The sequence below is a fragment of the Lissotriton vulgaris genome, chromosome 11 (assembly GCF_964263255.1).
Source record: "Lissotriton vulgaris chromosome 11, aLisVul1.2, whole genome shotgun sequence".
In the NCBI taxonomy this organism is placed as follows: Eukaryota; Metazoa; Chordata; class Amphibia; order Caudata; family Salamandridae; genus Lissotriton; species Lissotriton vulgaris.
Genome location: NC_141699.1, coordinates 422,039,331 through 422,059,132, shown reverse-complemented (window position 1 = coordinate 422,059,132; position 19,802 = coordinate 422,039,331). Strand labels below are relative to the sequence as shown.

The 19,802-nt window shown below is 42.1% G+C and overlaps 1 protein-coding gene across 1 annotated transcript; it reads left to right on the top strand.

Moving 5' to 3' along the window:
• Positions 1-1,876: 1,876 nt before the first annotated feature.
• LOC147679927 (gastrokine-1-like) lies at positions 1,877-11,225 on the top strand. Its single transcript, XM_086943495.1, has 6 exons — positions 1,877-1,992; positions 4,265-4,318; positions 7,056-7,193; positions 8,519-8,629; positions 10,269-10,413; positions 10,971-11,225. The coding sequence occupies exons 1-6, from the start codon at positions 1,981-1,983 to the stop codon at positions 11,060-11,062; spliced, it is 552 nt and encodes a 183-aa protein (XP_086799621.1). The 5' UTR covers positions 1,877-1,980; the 3' UTR covers positions 11,063-11,225.
• The last annotated feature ends 8,577 nt before the right edge of the window (positions 11,226-19,802 follow it).

Here is a 19,802-nt window from a genome sequence, read left to right as displayed (position 1 = left end):
GTACATAAAATGTTAAAAACGAGAGCCATTTCATGTGCTCTGTCTAGATACTTGTATTATTGTTATACGACTCCGTAATCCACAAACCATCCCTTTCCTCTTCCTCATGCAAGCCCATAGGAATGAGGCAACTGAATAACAGACCAAAGGGCCAGGCAGTGTTTTAAAAAAATATAGTGCTACCTGACACTGTTTAAAATTAATTTTCTTTAAAATTGGTTTTAGAATGCAATTCCTTTCCTCCTCATATAGGCTACAAAATAAAAGTATGTGCAGTTCTGTTTGAGCCGATAGCTTATCACATGGGCACGCACTTAGTGATTAAATGTTAGGGTACCCTAACATGAGGGGAATCAGGTTAGTGCGAAACCTCAATAATGGAAATCTGTGTTGCATCTTATTTACATTTGGTAGATAAGAAAAACCTACTTCAGTTATTGGCGGTTTGAGGCCATATGCCCTGACTGCTTGTTTCTCTTTAGAGTGTTCCTTGCGCTTATACTCCGCCATCAGCATACACATGTCGCTAACCCTCTGTTTTGACACCTTTCTACAGGCTAGGGGGTCTTTGAAGAGTTCTTGGAGACCAATCTCCCCTAAGGCTGACTCCACATAGCCAAGCCAACAAGACCTCTTCCACTTGTCCATTTCTAAGCAGCTCCTTAATATTTGTTGATTCAGTGAAACTGTATCTCTCCTCCAGATTGAGTGCCAGAGAAGTGGGGCCAGCTGTGTGTGGTCTAAAATGTAAGGCAGATTCAGTTCTGAGTGTAAAATACCATTTGTAAACGAGGGAGGTAATCCAACTACAGATTTGAAATATATATTCTCAACGGTTTGTAGTGGTGTTGATGCAACCATACCCCACTCCCCAGCTCCATAAGTTGCTGCTTCCTGAACTCTGGCCTGGTAAATATTTTTTATCGGTAATAAGGGTTTAGCACCCAATTTTCTAGCAAAGGTTTTTATGGCAACAATAACCCTTTCCATCTCCATCTTTCTTCCCTCCATAAGTTTTGCCCACAACAGGTCTTTATCGAAAAGTATGCCCAAGTAGGGAAAAGAGTCCACTACCTCAATTTTTTCCATTTCTACACAGAACTGCATTACCTTTTCTTTTTTTGAAGCCCCTGCTATTAATACAAAAGACAACAGACTGATTACAATTTTTACCAAATGAGCAATATAGTTACCATATATATGAGGTCTTTTGCTTTTATTTAAAATTGTATCTTTTTCAAACAAAAACGTATCCCTAAGGAAGTCAAGCACCAACAGAAAGAAGACCTCGCCCTTTACCGCTTCATTCAAAATGTCCGCTGACAGCAGCACTATCTTACAAGAAAAATGCAGGATACTCAACGTCTGAGGTCTCATGCAGAAGTACACCCCTGATATGTATGGAAAATTAAGAGGTTGTTTGCCTTAAACAAATGTATTCCTTTTACTCAGAAGCTTTTCAACTCAACAACTTAGTCACATGCATTTTCATTGGATAGGTGGGGTAGTGGGTATGATTAAACTCCTTAAACTGTCAGCCCTTGTTTGATTTCAGGGATTGCCTGGCTAAGAGCTGATATGGCAGAATTGCAGATAACAAGCGAGCAGTGCACGATCGCTCCTGCGCCTTACCAGAGACAGGTCATGTCCTAGGAGGTTAATGTGCTAATCGCGGGGAAACACCTCTGTGTTGGTCATGTGTATGCCAGTATGAAGGGTGGAGCAGGTTACTGCTGGGCCTATGATAATACTCACTCTCCTCTTATAGCAGAGTAAATAACCATGCTATCTAATCGGGCATGGGTCTATTCAAATACAATGATTGTACTAAAAAATGTCAGCCAGGTGAGTGGGAGGGTGGAGCTCAAGCAATGGGCAAGCCCTGCTCAGCACACCCTCTCCACTGCCTGAAATCACCTATAAAAGGGGCCGTGAAGCCCTCAAAGGCAGATCCTGGCAGGCTCTCCACCAACCAACAGAATGAAGCTGACTGTGAGTATCCAACCTTGTCTACATAAGGCTTTACTAATGATAGGCTTCTGTGGTGTAGGGTGAGGACAGAAACAATGAGATAGAGAAGTTATTTGCCTCTCACACTGTTGAGGTGTCTGAAGTCCTCAGTGGCTATCATAAGGTGATCCAAGATACACAGCATTAGGTGATAACGCAGAAGATATCCATGAAATGTAGCAACAACAAATCAAACATGAGGAAATACCACACTGAAGATTTGTAATAATGAGGAAAAATGAAAAAAGACCAGGGCAGTGCAGTTTTTCAAAATTGTAAAAAGGTTAAGTAATTTTAATTAAAAAGTGGTAAGATGAAGAACTGGAGTTGGCCTACGGGTTAAGAATAGGGATAATGTTATGGTTAGTGGCGGGGAGTTGGGTATGAAAATGGTAAGAGGTGTCTCTATGAACAAGGATAAGGAGTGAGTAAGGTTAAGGCTGACATTAGGGTGATTGATAAGCATCGGGTACGTGATGGAGGAAAGAGTATGGGTAACTAAAGGATGCAGTGTTAGGGTAAGGCAAAGGGTTTAGGTTAAGTACAAACATAAGTGTGAGAGTAGCTTTGAGTGAAATGGATAAGGTGATGGTAAGATAAAGAGTGATGGTTAGGGTTATGATTTGGTTATGCACTTAAAGAGGGTTTAGGTAAATGTCATACTTTTGGATATTCTTAATTATGGGTTTTATTACATTTAACATCATGCTAATTGATCAATTTGAGACTGTGGGTTCTAAGTAATAGGCAGAGCTACTGTAATTATATGATTCTGCTGCTGTGCTTTTTTTCTGCATAATTATGGCACAACATTTGCCACGTATTCCATCATTTGCTGCATAATTTGCAGATTTTAACCCTAACAAATTTCTAGATCAAACGGATCAAAAGTGACTAACCCACGGGAGCATGTGTTGCACTATGAAGTGGAATGTCCTTCCCAGAGGAGTGTATGTCACCTTTGCGTGACTTATTGCTGTATTTGGGTGTTAATCTGGTGCAAATGAGGAAAGCTCTTTGCCCAGACAGTGTTTATGTGTAAAAATGACAAAATAATAAAGTAATACTTTAAAAAAAATGAGCAGCATTTCGACGCATAATTTGCCTTTTCTTGCTGCATTATTTAGTCAATCCTGACATATAATTTGGTACTCCACAGTCAGATAATTCTAGTGGCACTGGTTATAGGGTAGTGATTGTGATCTTCTTTATCATGTTATTTTCGCTTTCGCTTTCACATGCATTCAAGATGTCAAGGCACATACAGTTAGTAACCTATAGTGCAGCAATCAGGAGAAAGCGAATATTTATTATTCCAGCGACATTGTGCATATTGCAGATTTTTTTAATTATTAAGGTTGAAAAAGTTAAGGGGTCCGATTCACAAAAGTAATCTGAGAAAAAATCCTAACTTTACGACTTTCGGGACTCACAAAAGACATTTAGAAATAGTAAAGTTAGGATTCCTAACTTTACTACTACTAAACTGAGAAAAGTCCTAACTTTATGACTGTCGGTACACACAAAAGGCATTTAGTAGTAGTAAAGTTAAGAATCCTAACTTTACTACTACTAAATGCCTTTTGTGAATACCGAAAATCGTAAAGTTAGGATTTTGTCACAGATTACTTTTGTGAATCGGGTCCTCCCTTTTTAGGTGCCCCTTTGCCCTAGTTAAGTGTTTCTCCGCATTTCAAGGTAGTGCTCTCCATACTGTGAGCTAATTTTTAGGCTAATTAGACACAGTCAAAATGTATTCCCACTTATTTCTGCAAGTTCAAGCTCTGCCGTTTTTCTCTCAGAAATGAGAAATAAATGCAGATTTATTTGTATCTTGTACAAATTAAATTGTCACCACAGTACTGATTTCCACTCAAATGAGGCTTAATTGTAAAACGTTGAAACTTGAAGCTGTAAAGTTTTCCATGGAACCCTTTGAAGGATATGAGAAAAAGAATGCAGTTTTGCGCATACTTGAAAGCAATGCCGCCTGCTAGGCCAGTTTGAGAAAAATGTGAGGAAGTGTGAAGGACACCTGCTTCATTCTGTGAGCTGCCCTTTCTGGGATGCAAGTGTTTTGCATTAGGCTACAAAAAGCTGAGCTCCGAAAACAGATTAAGATTGACCCCCTAAATGATGTGCTTGGATGATATTATACATTGTCCCATTTCCAGTAGCCTCCACTGCAGAAGGTGTTATTTCTATGCTAGCTTTTAGCTTGCCTGGTAGTTTATATATTACTTTTCCTCCTCAGATTCTCCTTGCTGCCTTTCTGGCTGTCTTCCTGACTCCATCTCTGGCTGATGACGTAAGTAGAAAAGGTAGCCTGTGGTAACATGCAGCTTTATAACTGGGATTACATGGTCAGATGTATAAGGCTTCACTGTTGATTGATACATTTATTACCCACCACCTGCTGGTGCAGCTATTACAATGCTACATGCAATCACCTGTTTTATGCATCCTATTCCTCACCACCAATTCTCTCGGCTACCACCACAGTAATGGATAGCAGTACTTCACAAACACTCTAAAACAAATAATAAATAGACATGCATTAAAGTGGTGTTACACATTTGTGTAAACACATGAATCAATCAGGTTAGAGCACTACTACATTTAGAAAAAATGTGTACTGGCATAAGGTCAGGAAAATAAATCAACAGCTTTGTTCAAGAGATATATCTATCGTCACGCTATGTGTAAGGGAAGATAGGTATAGAACATCTAGGCATACTTACCCGTCGATATTTTGATCTATGATATTTTAGGCACATTATTGTGGCCACTCAATATTCTATACTAGATTTTCCGAGCCAACATTATTACGGAAAGATACAAACCAAATGCATGCAAATGTGGCCCACATGACTTAGATACCATATATATCTATATATTAGATCATTTCTGACATGCATACTTGAAAACGTAGGGATTAGTAATGTAAACCCCACATTCAAGATTGAAATCGTATATTACTGACATTATTATTCCCAGTGCATGAGTTTCTGCCAATTGCTCATTTGAGGCACAAATAATGCGCATGTTTACGAGTAAGATACACTGCACAGTATTTAAAGGAAAATGCATGTAACATGGCAAGAAGGTGCAAATACTTTTTTTTGTCTGAATCACCGAGTGTACACATTTTCAAGGGATCTTTTTACATGGGAGCTTTTGGAAATATATTTCTCGCTCACTTTGTGAAGAAAAGGAACACTCACATATAAGCCACATAAAAACGGGTTTTCATGCATTGCATATTCTGGCTTTAAAAAATAAATAAGCCAAAATAAGGGAAGTGCAACAACCTTTGTTTTAAGTAACTTGCAGAGAAACCCATGTGACTTACAAAAGTGTGGCAAACCAACAGAAATTTCCAGTTAAAAGCCAGCCCTTTTGGTTTTTCTTTTTCTTTAATGAACAATATTAGTGCACAGGAATATGTGTAGGAAGAGGTGTCCTCTGTTTCTGTGAACCATGCCTCTCCTTTTCTGTGCTGCTAGGAAATTCTAGATGCTATAGTGAGAACTACAAACAGGATCTACTGTCCCAATGGGCATGAACCCTTAACTCAGCTTTGTGACCTCACTCGTGACAAGGCATCATGTCCACTATTTGGAAATGTACAGAGATCCCACAACGGATGACTCTATTTTCCCAAAATATAGGCGGTTAAACATAAGGGATGGGTACAGTCCCATCACATGCACACACCCTAATCCAATGAACCTCCAGCGCCATGCATAAAGACTACAGCGAGCGACCACGCGCTAGATTATACTTGATCCTGGTGACAAGGTATCCAAATGAACACCTCTAATTACCTGACACTTTGTGAAAGGTCGAACCCTACTTAACTTTTCTGGAGACAGCCCATTCAAACCTCAATTAATTTCAAATGTTAGATTAAGGTAGATACTCTGCTGCTACACTTTACACATCCTGTCCCACTGTTCCATACTGGATATCCGGTTACCATCAAACCTTAAATCAGATAGTCCTTACTTAAGGTTGGTACTCATCCAGTGAAGCTTCTAAGTTGAATATCCTTCCACACCTCTAATGATTTCCTGATTTCTCTGAGACTTGGTCCAACAATGCTGCTTTTTAGACATACTGTCCGCACTGCTACAGGATTTCATCTTAAAATAAGATTCAACCCTTTACTTTAATTCACTTTTATATCTCATGCACATCTTGATTAGTCAAGGCTTTGGATAATGTGGGGTTCTCTCATTCTTATTGTAAACATCCAATTGCACATCTAATGATTTGAGAATTTAGATGTACCTTGAACTGTGGCGACATCCTGTCCGCACCACTATAAAGCTTAATTTATTTGACAGAGCCAATAATGTAGTTCTGCTCCATAATCAAACATCTGCAGATGTAGTATTGTGATACTTTATCCCAGGCTCAAACCATCAGTGCTCACTGTCACCAGGCCATCCCCACTATAATGATTGTACCATTTGGATTAGGACCAACCCCGTAGTCATTCGCTCAAGAGCTCCCATTTTTGCTTTAGGGCTGTGATCCTTCAAACTGCATCTCATGGCACATCTCTGTACAAGACACATATACACTCATGGTGGCTTTCTCCATTGGATTCATCTTGTATACGTCTGTGACGCTGACACACTCCACTGGGGTCATTCTGTACGTCGCCTGACGATGTAATTCCGCACAGGAGTCAACTGGCACCCACCTCTAATGAATTGATCCTTTAGAGTGGAGACATCCTACAGTAGTGCTCTATAGCTCCATGGAGCTCCCCCGTTAATTAATTTACTTTTGAGTAGACTGCAGCACAAGGTGCTCCTAAACATACCACTCACATGTCTAATGATTCATTACTTGGATGGATGTGACGCGGCAGGGCTGCTGTGTAGATATTGCGTTCACTTGCTGCATTTGGCCTGATGCTGCAGTGCTCACTCTATAAGTTTTCCGCTGACTTCATATGTTAGCTTGATTTGATCCCACTGGGATTCTCTGGAGATCACATGTGTGTTACTAATGGTTTGCTGTTTTCTCTGCAGTCTGTCACTCTGACAAACCAGGGGAATGATGGCGGCAGCGTCCACCAGATGGTCAACATCAACAATGGCAAGAACATCGCCAACATTGACACTAATGCCGGGTGGAACTCAATAAACTCTATCTGGGACTACAACACTGTGAGTAAGACAGCTTCTGGTATTGCAATAAAGCTGGTAATCGACAAGTACTGGTCTGTTACCCAAAATATAATGGATTGCGAAGGGATCAAAGGAGCGCCCCGATAATTGCAGGTGTATTTCTGCACAGGAGCATAAACCCACTGAGCTTCAGTTCTTCGCCAGTGCTCACTTGGGAATGAAGCAGGAGGTCGAGCCACAGGATGTTTTCCTTTGGGAGCTCCTCACCTTACAAATTGAGGACTATGAGCCATATGTAGGTAGCCCAATTGCGATTGCAAATGCAGAACTTCGCAGAATTTCTGTGTTTGCGATCGCAATTTAGGCAGTGTGCTATGTATCACACAAAAACCCACACAAAAAAAAGGAATCGCAAAATTTGCGATTCCTTATTGTGCAAATGCATTTAAGGAATCCCAAATTGCGATTCCTTAAATGCAATGTAGGTAGCACCCAAGTTGTGCGATTTTGGCTTAAGAAATTGCAAATTACCACCAACTTCGGGTTGGTGGTAATTTGTTATTTCTTTGAAAAATGCACTTTTTTGCCATGTGGCGCACACATGTTGATTTCAGGGGTGCAAAAGGATGTCCAATCGACACCCTTGCAACCTTGAAATTGCAATCTCAATTTGCGATTCTCTAATTGAGAATCGCAAATTGAGAATGTCTTCTCATTCATTCTTATGGGCATTCTAGCCCATAGGAATGAATGAGAAGGTATTCCTTATTTGCGAATCTCAATTTGCGATTCGCAAATAAGGAATAGGTGGGATTCGCAAAATATATTCCTAATCCTACCTACATTTCTTTTTGCGATTCTCTAATTGCGATTCCCTAAAAATCGCAATTTGAGAATGGCAAAACACATATTACCTACATATGGCCCCACATTAATAAGTTATTTCCTTTCTGGCAGAGTGCAGTAGAGCACTGCTGCACTTTGGAATCCCCTACAAGGACCGTTTTACAGCACTGCAAGTGTGGAAACTGGCAATACATAAAACCACAAATTATTATTTTCAAAGTCTCAAAGAACAAAACACAAATGTTGCTTCTGATAATAATGAATAACCAATAACATATATGATAGAATACGAACCTCTGAACTGTAGATCGCAAATATTTCTCTTCAGCGGTTGCATGAACCCACCAAGCTAACTCATGAAAAGGTTTGCTGACTTGTCTCATCATTTCTCCCATTAGCTGGTTAAGTGTTATGCCTACAGAATTCTCCAGTAACCCTATACACATTACTGTCATGTGATCAACAGCCCTTATGTTGATTAGGGATATATGTTGATTATTGAATGTTATGTATTCCAGGGATTCATTGCAGTCCGGCCCTTTGCCAAGAAGTCCTGCTACGTTCACAGGATGAACAGGAATGTGGTGCCCAGCATCCAGGAGCTCGCCCGCCTCACCAAGGAGAAGAAGGTGACAGTGGAGGGAGGGGGGGGGGGCTGGGGTACTGAATGTGTGCATGAGTGCCTTTAATAAAATAATTCATTTATGTGTCAAAGCAACCAGTAAACAGCCATAGGACAGGTAGACCTCGATACTATTTAAAACACATACACACATTTAATAATCATTCACTCAGATAAAAATTGTGACTCGGTTGAAATTTGTGATTGAAAAAACAAGCATAACCTGCAGTAAAAAAGAGGTCTGAGCACTGAATACATCTTTGATTAGCCTACATTTGAAGCTCAGTGTCCCTTGCTGAAGGCCACAAGTGGATCATTTTAACCAACTCTCGAAGACAAATCTACAGCTTGGTGTTGAATTCAATTGAGCGCATCTGAGGCCCTATTACAGATAGGGTGCACTTTTTCTGTTTGCAAATTAAAGCCCGGCGCACTTTAAAGAAGGTGTGCCGGGTGAAAACAGGGAGAAAGTGCCTTTTGAGGAAGAATGCTCTGCACTCGGGCCAGCTGCCAACTTGCGCTGCCCTGGGGGCAGTGCAGTCACGAGAAATACGGAGCAGCTGTTTAAAAACTGCTCCTTGTTTCTCTGTGCAGGTGGCAACCCTTCTGCACTTTCAAAAGTGATCAGAGATCCCCCTACAGGCAGGTGCATTGAGTGCACCACCTTTTTGTTGCGCACTTTCAGTGCGCTTCCTAAGAGCATGTTTGCCTCTGCGCCCGTGTCCATATTATGGCACGGGTGCAGAGGCACATTGATTTCCTCATTTGCATGGGGCCACGCCCCCATGCAAATTAGGGAACACCCTCTGAGGATGTATGACATCACAACGCATGCTTTTACATCGCATGCTTTTACATCGCAAGTTTTACAACGAATGCCTTTACAACGCTTAGTGTTGAGGGGCGCTGGATAGTGAATAGTTTAATTTACTATTCCAACTCCAGTCCCCGTGGATAGAAGGGAAGGTGTTGGATAGTAAATTAAATCTATTCCCTATCCTAGAGCGCCCCCCAGCGCAATACGTTGTAATGGTTTGCGTTGTAAAAGTTGCGATGTAAAAGCACTGCGTGGTAAAAGTTGCGTTGTAAAAGATGTTTCCCCCCTCTGATGATAGTGCTGGTGCTACATTTGTATATTACAGAAGGGGTCACACAAGCGTAACCAGTTCTGTAGGCCATAACTGATATAACACGTTAAGTCCTAGACACAATATCTGGATTATTGCGTGCCTTTCTGTAAGCTTCTTCTAGAGCATTGTCTTAAGTTCTGCAGCCTGTATCTAGGGTAATGTGTCAACCTCTAGTAGCCCTATCTGGAGCATTGCCTGTCGTTCCGGAGTATTGTGCCCAGTTCTATAGGCCTTTCCTGGTAAAATGTGTCAAGTTCTAGAGGTCTCATCTGGAGTAACGTGTCAAGTTCTAGATCCAAATGTCAGAAACAATAAACATGATAAGAGACAGTCTTGAGTGTTGGTGACAAGATAATCTAGATCTGCACCAGAAATGCTATCGAGATGCAGAGGAAGGAGAGGTAGATGAAGCGTGTGGGAGTGGTAAAGCGGCCATGGAGACTTAAGAAAAGAGATCATGAAAAGCGTAGGGCAACGAGTCCAGTAATTATAACGTGTGTTTCTGCCCCTATTTAGGATAACAAAGGGCCTGCAGGACCACCCCCTCGTTCTATGCAATATACCGTCACCAGTGCTAAAGCCGAGAACTTTGCACAGTATGGAAAACCTATTGAGGCCATGTGCCGGGGAGTGCCATCCTACGTTGCTCAGGAAGTTCACGGTGAGTATCCTACATCTCCACTCCCCAGCACAAAATTGACCAGAATAGGACATCCCGATCCATGCAGATCAGTCCGATGATTGTTTTGAAACAAACTTGGTGGGTGCTGACCTAGAAAGAGTCATTGGCCATTTGGAGGCATTTACTAGTGATCAGAAAATTCCCTATTTACCACCTAGGCCAATCTGGCACATATTGACAGGTCTACAACCAGTAGTCAATTCAATTCAATTCAATTTCCTTTTTATTTGGGTACAGAAGTATCCATGAAGGTGCATTAAAAAAGCAATACTCAATAAGACCAGCTAATGTTAGCTGTCCTGTCTATTACTGAATCGGTATAAACTTTGAGTGTCTGCGTTTCATAACTCTACACTGGTCTTGAGCGAGTTGACGAGTTTCCCAGTGTGAAAGCTCCTATTCTTGGTGCAATGTTCACTTAGACGTGACTTCCATTATTGCTCAGTAGTGCATTTGGGTTCTGTAGAAGCTTCCTAGCGTATTACTGGGTGCTTGTACATTTAAAGGGCTTATGTTTCTCCTTTCTCCATCCCTAGGAAACGACTTGTTTTTCAGCCTTGGCGGATGCATGAATGTTGGACTCTTATTCATCCTGGACGTCCACGTCTGTGCGGGATTCCAAATTTAATGTTGTCGACTTTGAATATCAGAGTTTCGAGGGCCTGGAGACCACCATTTTGTTTTTCTGAGATGGTGAAATACCACCTTTACTTTCCCTTCTCCTTGTATATTTCTTCCCCATTTGGGCTCCTTCGAATTCTGCCAATAAATAAACTGTAGCATTGCTTCAATCATTGTCGTGTCACTGTTTATTAAATCTGAAAATGTATGATTGGGTTTTGTATTGCAAGCCTGCTACTTTATGACCACTTCAAAACATTAAGCATGATCAGCAATAACATGGATGATGATAAACATATGGAGCAATGGGCCACATTGCCTATAGGAATGCTATTGAAACATATGGGACTAGAAAATGATGTAACATTGGCGGGTGTTAATTTGAGCCGTGGTTTCTGGTGCTCGCCATCGGCACTTTTAATTGTCACCACTTACCCTTATGACACTTATGACAGTCTGACACGTGGTGGTGCTATTTGTCCAGTTTAGACATTGGCACAACAACATTTTTTCTATTATTTTACTATACAATAAAATTGATTTATACCCGCCGTCCAAGCCCCTCTCATAGCTTTGGGGGCCTGGATAGTCTGAATAATCTGCTGCATTGCAGCATGAATATTCACTGGAAGTTGCAAAACCTATTTCCCCGTTATACTATTGAGGCAGGGTGCAATTTACAACCCCCAGGAATGGCCAGAACACCTCTTTCTTTCTGAACGAGATACCACCAAGTAAGGTGTCTGTATATGATCAATGACTTGTGATCCCAGTCACAAAGCATTGAAACATTCCACTGCGGCTCCTAAATAGGACTGAGATGGCTCCATCACTCCTCTCCTTTTTGAAATGTTTATTGGGGCTAGTAGCCCCTTTTCTGACTGTTGAACACGGGGTTGTCTATAGCAAAATACCCTTTTTGTCAACATTTTAACAATTCACAAACTTAAGAAATTAGGTTATACATGTGTGAAGTGACTTTGCTTTCACACAACTAGAGCTGTGTGAATTCAAGGCATTGTGAATGCACAGCCACCATTCACAGTCACAAAATGGGCACTGCAGTTCACCCGCATTGTGAGCTCATGTGTATCCTAAGGGGGAGGTGCAGCACAAGGGCAGGCTCCTCCTCTGGAAATATGAATGGAAGGAACCAGTACAATTGAGCTGCATCAAAGATTAATACCTGCCTTGGGCAGGCACTAACATTCAGCAGGGTAGGCTGTCCAGGGCCGACCACACTGCTATGTCTCGAGCAGCAGACAGCTTCAGGGAAGCAAGAGTCGTCACAATATGGTACCAGGAGATGGAGGCCTAATTATCCTCTGACTAAACTATAAGGTGCTAAAGACGAGATAAAAGAGTTAATGCAAGAGAACCTGTAGAAAATCAGGACACAAGAACTGGATATTTATGACACAATATTTAGGCCTCAATATGTATGTCAGACAATATTTTTGCTATCAGTATTTTGATGTACAACTGTGGTCTCTGCCTTCTCACCTGATACCCAGAGCATAATGTGCCAACCATTGTGGTTTTGTGCCACACATTAATTAGACAGATATTAGCAATGAGATTCATCTTGGTTTTTGCATGTTGAAATAATGTTTGCAGTCGTGGGTAAGGCAGTGAAGAGGTCGAATGTGGAGAGCAGTAGTAGATGGTTATTTCCCACACAAAGGTACTCTTGCACCGCTAATGCGTATGCGCCCATGGTGAGTGTGCTAGAGGAAATATGTGCAGCTGTCACCTGCCTAATAAGGTTCCTTGTCTTTGTGAAGCTTGCACCGGTGCTGCCTATGCTGCACGCGTGCTGCATGTTAGGTAAGCCGAGATAACACATTTCCACTATAGAAAAGCCACAATGGTTGAGAATGGAAGGGTGGGTAAAGAGTGAGGAGCTACAGAGCCGGCAAGGAGGAAATACGGTTTATAAGGGGTAGGGGGAATAACAAGAGGGAGTGCAAGGTGCAAGAGATGAGCACGTGGTGCAGAATGGAATATATTGTTGAAGGGAAGTATGGAATGCAGGAAGGAGGCCAAGCTGCTAGCTTCTCTCACACACAGTAAAGGTACAGCACATGCAGTAAAGTCCATGATTTCTCCCTTCACGTCCCCAACACAAATACAGAGCAGGTAGTACATGGGTATCACCAGTTGAAACCTGTGAGATATACATAAACAATATTGCACAAGCAGCATCAGTGCACGATTCACTCTATCTCTCTCTCTCTCTCTCTCTCTCTCTCTCTCTCTCTCTCTCCTATTGACAGCCCATATTTACTCATGTAGCTGGTGAATTTTCAGAGTGGCGGTGCGTAATATTTACCATAATTTTCAGCAAGCAAGTCAAGAGAGGAGGCCTAATTTCTTCCAGGAGGATTTGGGGGTTCTGCCCCTGAGTAATTGGTGGGCAAAACAGTGCATTTCAAAGCACACGTTTCACATAAATGTACCCAAACGACAGAGGCTCTGTTAGGAAGCTTATTAAATGGTCAGGTACTTTCATGGTGTGCCAAGTTTATGAAACCTGACACTGTTCAGGGCCTGGCCCCATTTCTTCAAAATATGCTATGGGGGCCCCAGGTATGCCAATAATTACCTTCATTGTGCCTATGCCTAGGACAAGAATGACCTCTAGTGTGATGGCACCAGCATTTTTGCCTGGGGTGCCACTTATGCCAAGAATTGCCTCCAATAAGCCAGCACCATCATTTTTCATGGGAGCGCCATATTGGAAAAATTATACCCACTTCCCTGCACTGGCATTTTACTATATGTCTTTCATAAACCAATAATTACTTCACGTATTCCAGGGCTAGTGGTAGACTTACAAGCTTAATTGTCAGGAACGCTGAAAAGGACTGATGGCATGGTAGACATAGCAAACAGAATATTGGGAACAGGGCTGCCTAAGATCACACAGAGAGTCGGAAGAGAAAGGGCTCTAAAGGAGAACAGCTGTATAGGAGAACAAGTGAGTCAAAGCTCAGAATGAACAGGCATGGGAGAGACAATTTGGCATTCAGACTAATACCCATGGCAGACGTGCGAGACAAATATATAACAATATTAATGTTGGGGTAAAGCACCCGGGAAATGCCCACTGTAAGACTAGCTCAGTAAGTGCCTCACCCACAATTGCTGTTACAGAGACCGACTGCAAATATTATAATATAGGAAGTGCATGCAAAGATAAAGTCTGTGACCTTGATGCCTAAGTTGATGTTAGAAAAGTAGCTCAAAGACTTTCCTCACAGTGGACAAGAGATACCACCTAGGTTGTCAGTGTAACCAATAACTCCCGCAAATGCGAGACCTATTGCATTGCAAATGCTTGTTTGTTGATGTTGCTCTATCCCGTACACACAATTGTGGTACAGGTGGTATCCCCAGCATCAGTCTTTCTTTTCTGCTGCAGATTGCAGCTTGGTACCGGTACTGGAATAGGGAATGTTGTAACTAGTAAACAGCCACAAAGTGTTTCATCCCTGATGGTAAGTGTTGTGCTTGCATTTACAGCTGCTCAGCCAGTATGCTTGTGTGTATGTATGGAACCTTAGTATGCCTGATGTCAGTGTGGAATGTTGGTGTGCCTGGTGGACTGGAAGAGTGACTGTTGGAGAGAGTGGGCTGAGCTGTTAAGATGCAGCTCCTGGTGGGGCCATGAACTAGCTATGAACTGATCCTGAACCAACTATCAATCAGCTTGTAACCTACAACTATCATCTGTAACTTATAAATAAACCTCTTCTTGGATTTACCTCGTGACTACAATTATACTTTGTAACAGTAAGTAAGTCTGGGTCTTTCTTGTGGGTGAAATATGAGTGCAAATGATAAGGTGATACTATTAAAACAATTAATAGACATATCATTTTATATGACAACAAAAGCAAAGCTCACAGTTGTGATTACAGCAAACCATGCAACACTGACCTCTGTAACATTAAGGAAAATAAAAGAGTTACATTTTTGGTTTTGAATGCATGATTCTTTGTGTGTATTCCTTAAACTAATGTTCTTGATAATAGGTCATTTAGAGATGGTAGCCCAGCACTATCTAGAACAAGCATTGAAAATGCAATAGGTCTAGACTTTTATTAAGTTAAAGCCATTTGCTTTGCTAATGGTATTGTATTCTAGCTTTGCATTATTTAGTGTATATTTGTGATATGTGCATATATTTGCTCTCCCCTCACCCCTTTCGTCTGCCTCATGCTATTGTAATCCTCACTATACAAAATTAACACACACACTGTTCTTCTATTCATTCACCTCCCAAATCTGAAACACTGCTCTTTTCCTACTAACGCTATGCTTTAAACTACTACACAGCTAACAAAACAATTCTAGCTACAGACAACTACAACATATCACAAATATACACTAATTAATGCAAAGCTACAATACAATATCATTAGCAAAGCAAATGGCTTTAACTTAATCAAAGGCGGGACCTGTTGCATTTTCAGTGCTTGTTTTTCTGGGAGATACATGGGGTTGGGGGCGGAGGGGGGCTTGATGAGGGGCAGGGTGCCTCTTAGATAGCTCTCAGCATAAGGTCCTGCCCCCTCCTCACACTGTGGGATTAATTTGTAAATTGGCAGGTATGCAACAGACAGGCGAGACCTAAAAAAAAGTGAATACATGGTTATTTCAACTGAACTACTTCTCCCCATTCTGTTCCTTCTCCATCGCACCAGGACACCCTTCTTCAGTAATAGTCAAACTTTATAAAAGTCAAATCAAATCGTCCCTAAGAACTGGCTATGTCCCTTGAGAAGTACCTTTTACACTCCTGAGCTGGGTGTGCCCCTCGGGACCTTGGCGACATGGCAGTGTCCACCTATTACTTAACCACGTCACCCTGTTATCGTTTTTTATAAAATCTATTTTATATTTAACACATCGCAAATAAAAACGTGAATAATCCACATGCTGTTTCTGAGGTGCAAAAAGATCCACATTTGACCATAATCGGCTTAAGAAAACTATGTTTGTTGAGCAAAGTAAGGGCTGACTGAAACTGCAATTATGGCAGGGCGATCCGATAATGTCGATAAACTTTATAAAATCACGAAATCGCACTGTGTCACTTTCCCACTGTTTCACCTACAAGCAACATTTTCTGTGGAAACAAGTCATAGCTGCAGATTTTTTATTGTGAGGATTGCCGCTCAAAAAATAATTTTCTCCATCAAACCTCACTTTCTGTGAGACTTTTCATCTGCTATTATTTTTGCTGCTTGTGAATTGCATGCAGAGTCCGTCATGGCGGTAAAGTGGCCCGAGCCAGTGTGAAACTTTCACCCAAGCCTCACAGTTCAGCTAGCAGCACATTTCTTTCTGGGTTATCTAACCTCAGATTTATGAAGAAACTACAAATGCCAGCCTGCACAGTGCTTTTGATTACAAGCCAGAAATGACTTGCAGGTGGCACAAGTGATGTGGAGCACCTGCAATCTGGGTTCTCTGCTCCTTGTTTTGCAACTGTACTCAAAAATCAATTTTCCTCTAAAATTCTTCTCGTGCTTATCAAAACTCCGCCTTTGTGCACGTAGCGCAGCGCCCCTTCTGCAGGGGAAAGGATGAGGGCGGGCCCTTTTCATGGCTCACCACAGACGTTCACGTGACGTTTACATTTGACTCCTCCTTCGAATTTTGTCCAGATTAGATTTTTACCTTTGCATTTTGGTACTTGTAGTCAGGGCCGGTCCTAGGATTCATGGGGCCCCGGGCAGGATAGGAACATGTGAGGCCCCTCTAATTTGCATAAAATGTAGTATCACAGCAAGTGACATCATAAGAAGTGTCCACTGACTAATCATTTGTTGGCACTGTTGAAGTAGCTTTGCAAGAAGCTACCTCTCTAATGTGTACATCACTGAGATGGCTACAAATACAAAAAATAGCCCTAATAAAATAAGTGCAAATATTTTAAAGCTGTATTATGTGGAAATGCAACACGTCAAACGGGGTTTAAAAGCTATGCCTCTATCTCTCCAAAACCAATGTTTCCAGATTAGTGCATGAATACAATTCTAAGACAGACTGTCCCATAGCTGTACAGTGGATCTTCAGGTGGCTCCCTGATACTCCAGTTGCACCAATGAAGTTCAAGGTTAAGGCATTTGGTTTTAGCAGGCATGGACATCAACATAAAGGGATCCATGATGGTTCGGGTGAGCGACCTGAAAATGCTCCAGTAAACAGAAAGCACAAATAAGAGGATGAGAGGGCACTTGGAAAATAAAGAGGCAGGTAATTGAAAACTTTGGCAGAAGGCTCAATGTACTTAGCAGCACATGCTAGTTCAAAGACAATTTTACCTCTCCTCCAGCCTCCTACTTTTTTTTGCTGGTTCTGCCCACTTACATTCACCTCTCTCCTCTGTGCTTTACTTTTTACCTCACCTCTTGCTCAGCCTACTTTCTTCTCTTGCTGGTTCAGCCCCTCTTACATCCACCTCATTCTGCATTCTCTCCTTTTAACGTATTATCTTTCCCGAATGCCCAAGCCTTTTACCTTTACTCTTTGGTTCTGCCACTCTTACATCCATCTAGACCCTCACACCTCCATGCTCTACTCTTTACCTCTCATCTTTCCACCTTGCCTCTGATATTCACTTGCTGATTCCTCCCCTCTTAAATCCACATCTCTCTTCTCTGTCCTATTCTTCACATCCCAACTCTCTACCCAGTCTTTATCTTCTTTGCTTGTTATGCCATCCTAAATCCAGCCATGCCTTTAACTTCTTCTCTTTCCTTTTATCTTTTCTTTCTGCTCCTACTTCATTACATACAACTCTCCCCTTACTACCTTCCTCTCTCCTCTTGTTGCTGATTCTGCCACTCTTCCATCAAACTCTACTACGCTATCTTCACTGCTCATCTCTCCCCCAGCCTTATAACTTTTGTCACTGGTTCTGCCCCATTTCCATCTTCTCTCGATTTTCATCCTCTTGAACACTCTAATCTTTTCTCACAGATTTTGCCTCTTACACCACCTATTTCCATTCATTATTCATTCATATTATCATCTGTTCCTCAAACTTTATTTCATGGATTCTGCCCCTTTTACATCAATCTCTCTGCTATCCCCAACTTTGTTGCTTCTCTTTCTCGTTATGTCCTTATATCCATCTTTCTCTTCCATGCTGTATGCCTCATCTCCCCCTTGCCTCTTACCTTTTTCACCGATTCTGGCCTTCTACATCCACATCTCATCATTCCCTCTCTTTTCTCTGTATAAGCTTTCTTGATTGTTCTGCCTCTCTTACATCTACATACCGCATCCATGTACTGCCATTCTTCTCTCATTTCTTCCTTCAGACTCCTAAGATTTCTTTGCTGGTCTGTCCCCTTTGCATCCACCTCTCCTCTTTGATCCCCTTACCTCTTACCTTGTCTCATAACTTCATGTCTCCCTTCCATGCTCTACACTTCACTTTATCTTAACTACTGTCTCTTACCTTTCTCACAAATCCTGCCTATATTACACCCACCTCCTACCTACCTGCTGAGCTCATCACCTCTCATCTCTCTGCAGTCTCTAGCCTTCTCTCACTGGTTCTACCTCTCCCCTGCCTCTCTACCCTAGCCTCTTACCTGCTCTTGGTTGTCTTGCCCTCTTATATCCAACACTCACCATTCCCTCTCTATGACACTTAAGTTTTCCTGAGGGTTCTGCTTCTCTTATATCTTCCTCGCCTATCCAAGCACTGCCTTTCATCTTTCTCTTCTACTTTGTTCACGGGTTCTGCGTCCCTCATGTCCACCTCGCCCCTCCATTCTCAACTCTTTTGGGGATATTCCGAAAAAAGTCATGTGACGCATCGCAGCCTCCCCCTTGCCCCCCCCCGTGCGGCTGCGCTGCCCTGCGCGACAGCCAGGGAGCAGGAGAGCACTATATCTTCAAACACTTGGCTCTCTCCTCCCCTTTCCCTTGCACCGGCACTCGTTTCAGCTCTGTGCGCCATGCACACACCTTAGCGCTGAAGCGCTAGGGTGTGTGCATGAGTGTTGCATAGGTTTTGTACAGAAGGGTACCCTTCTTGTGCAAAATACTATGCTGGGTACGATACTACGCTTTTCGCACTTTGCATACGTGCTGCGCAGTGTAGTGCGCATGCAAAGTCGTAAAAGCATGGAGAAATGAAAGCATTTCTCTTGTTAGCGCCTCCTTTGAAGGGGCGTTAACTTTTGTCGCAAAACCATGTTCACAAATTTTTGTAAATATGGTTTTGCATCAAAGGGCATGGGTGGTTACATGGGCACGCCCATGTACCACCCCCTCGGCGCAAAGTAACGCAAAGCAGTGCTTTGCGCTTCTTTGCACTACTTAGAGGGTGCTTTCCAGCACAAAACAAGTTTTCGCTGGAAAAAAAATAGCAGCAAAAAAAATGTGCGCTGGTTTACGTCACTTTTATGACGCAAAACCTGCACAAAAGGTTTGAAAATCTCCCCCTTCATGTTTTATCTCTATCACCTCTACTCTCCATTCACTGTTTCTGCCTCTCAAGCTTCCACCTCTCCCCTACATACCCTGCTATTCACCACTCTTCTCTCCGGCCTCTTACCTTGCTTCACGTCTTGTGCCTGGGCGCAATACAGTCCCCTGCAGCACAGTTGTGCCCACAACACTTCTGAGGGCTCCATCCCTCCAGGGGCCTCCCATTCAGCCTAGGGCCAATGAATATATGTGAGATGTGGGAGACTCTGTGGCCCATTATCACATTCTGC

Excerpts from the sequence above, each read along its gene's own strand:
- LOC147679927 (XM_086943495.1), top strand. Across the intron at positions 8,630-10,268 it reads GCCTCACCAAGGAGAAGAAG|GATAACAAAGGGCCTGCAGG; the intron begins GTGACAGTGGAG and ends GCCCCTATTTAG. Across the intron at positions 10,414-10,970 it reads CGTTGCTCAGGAAGTTCACG|GAAACGACTTGTTTTTCAGC; the intron begins GTGAGTATCCTA and ends CTCCATCCCTAG.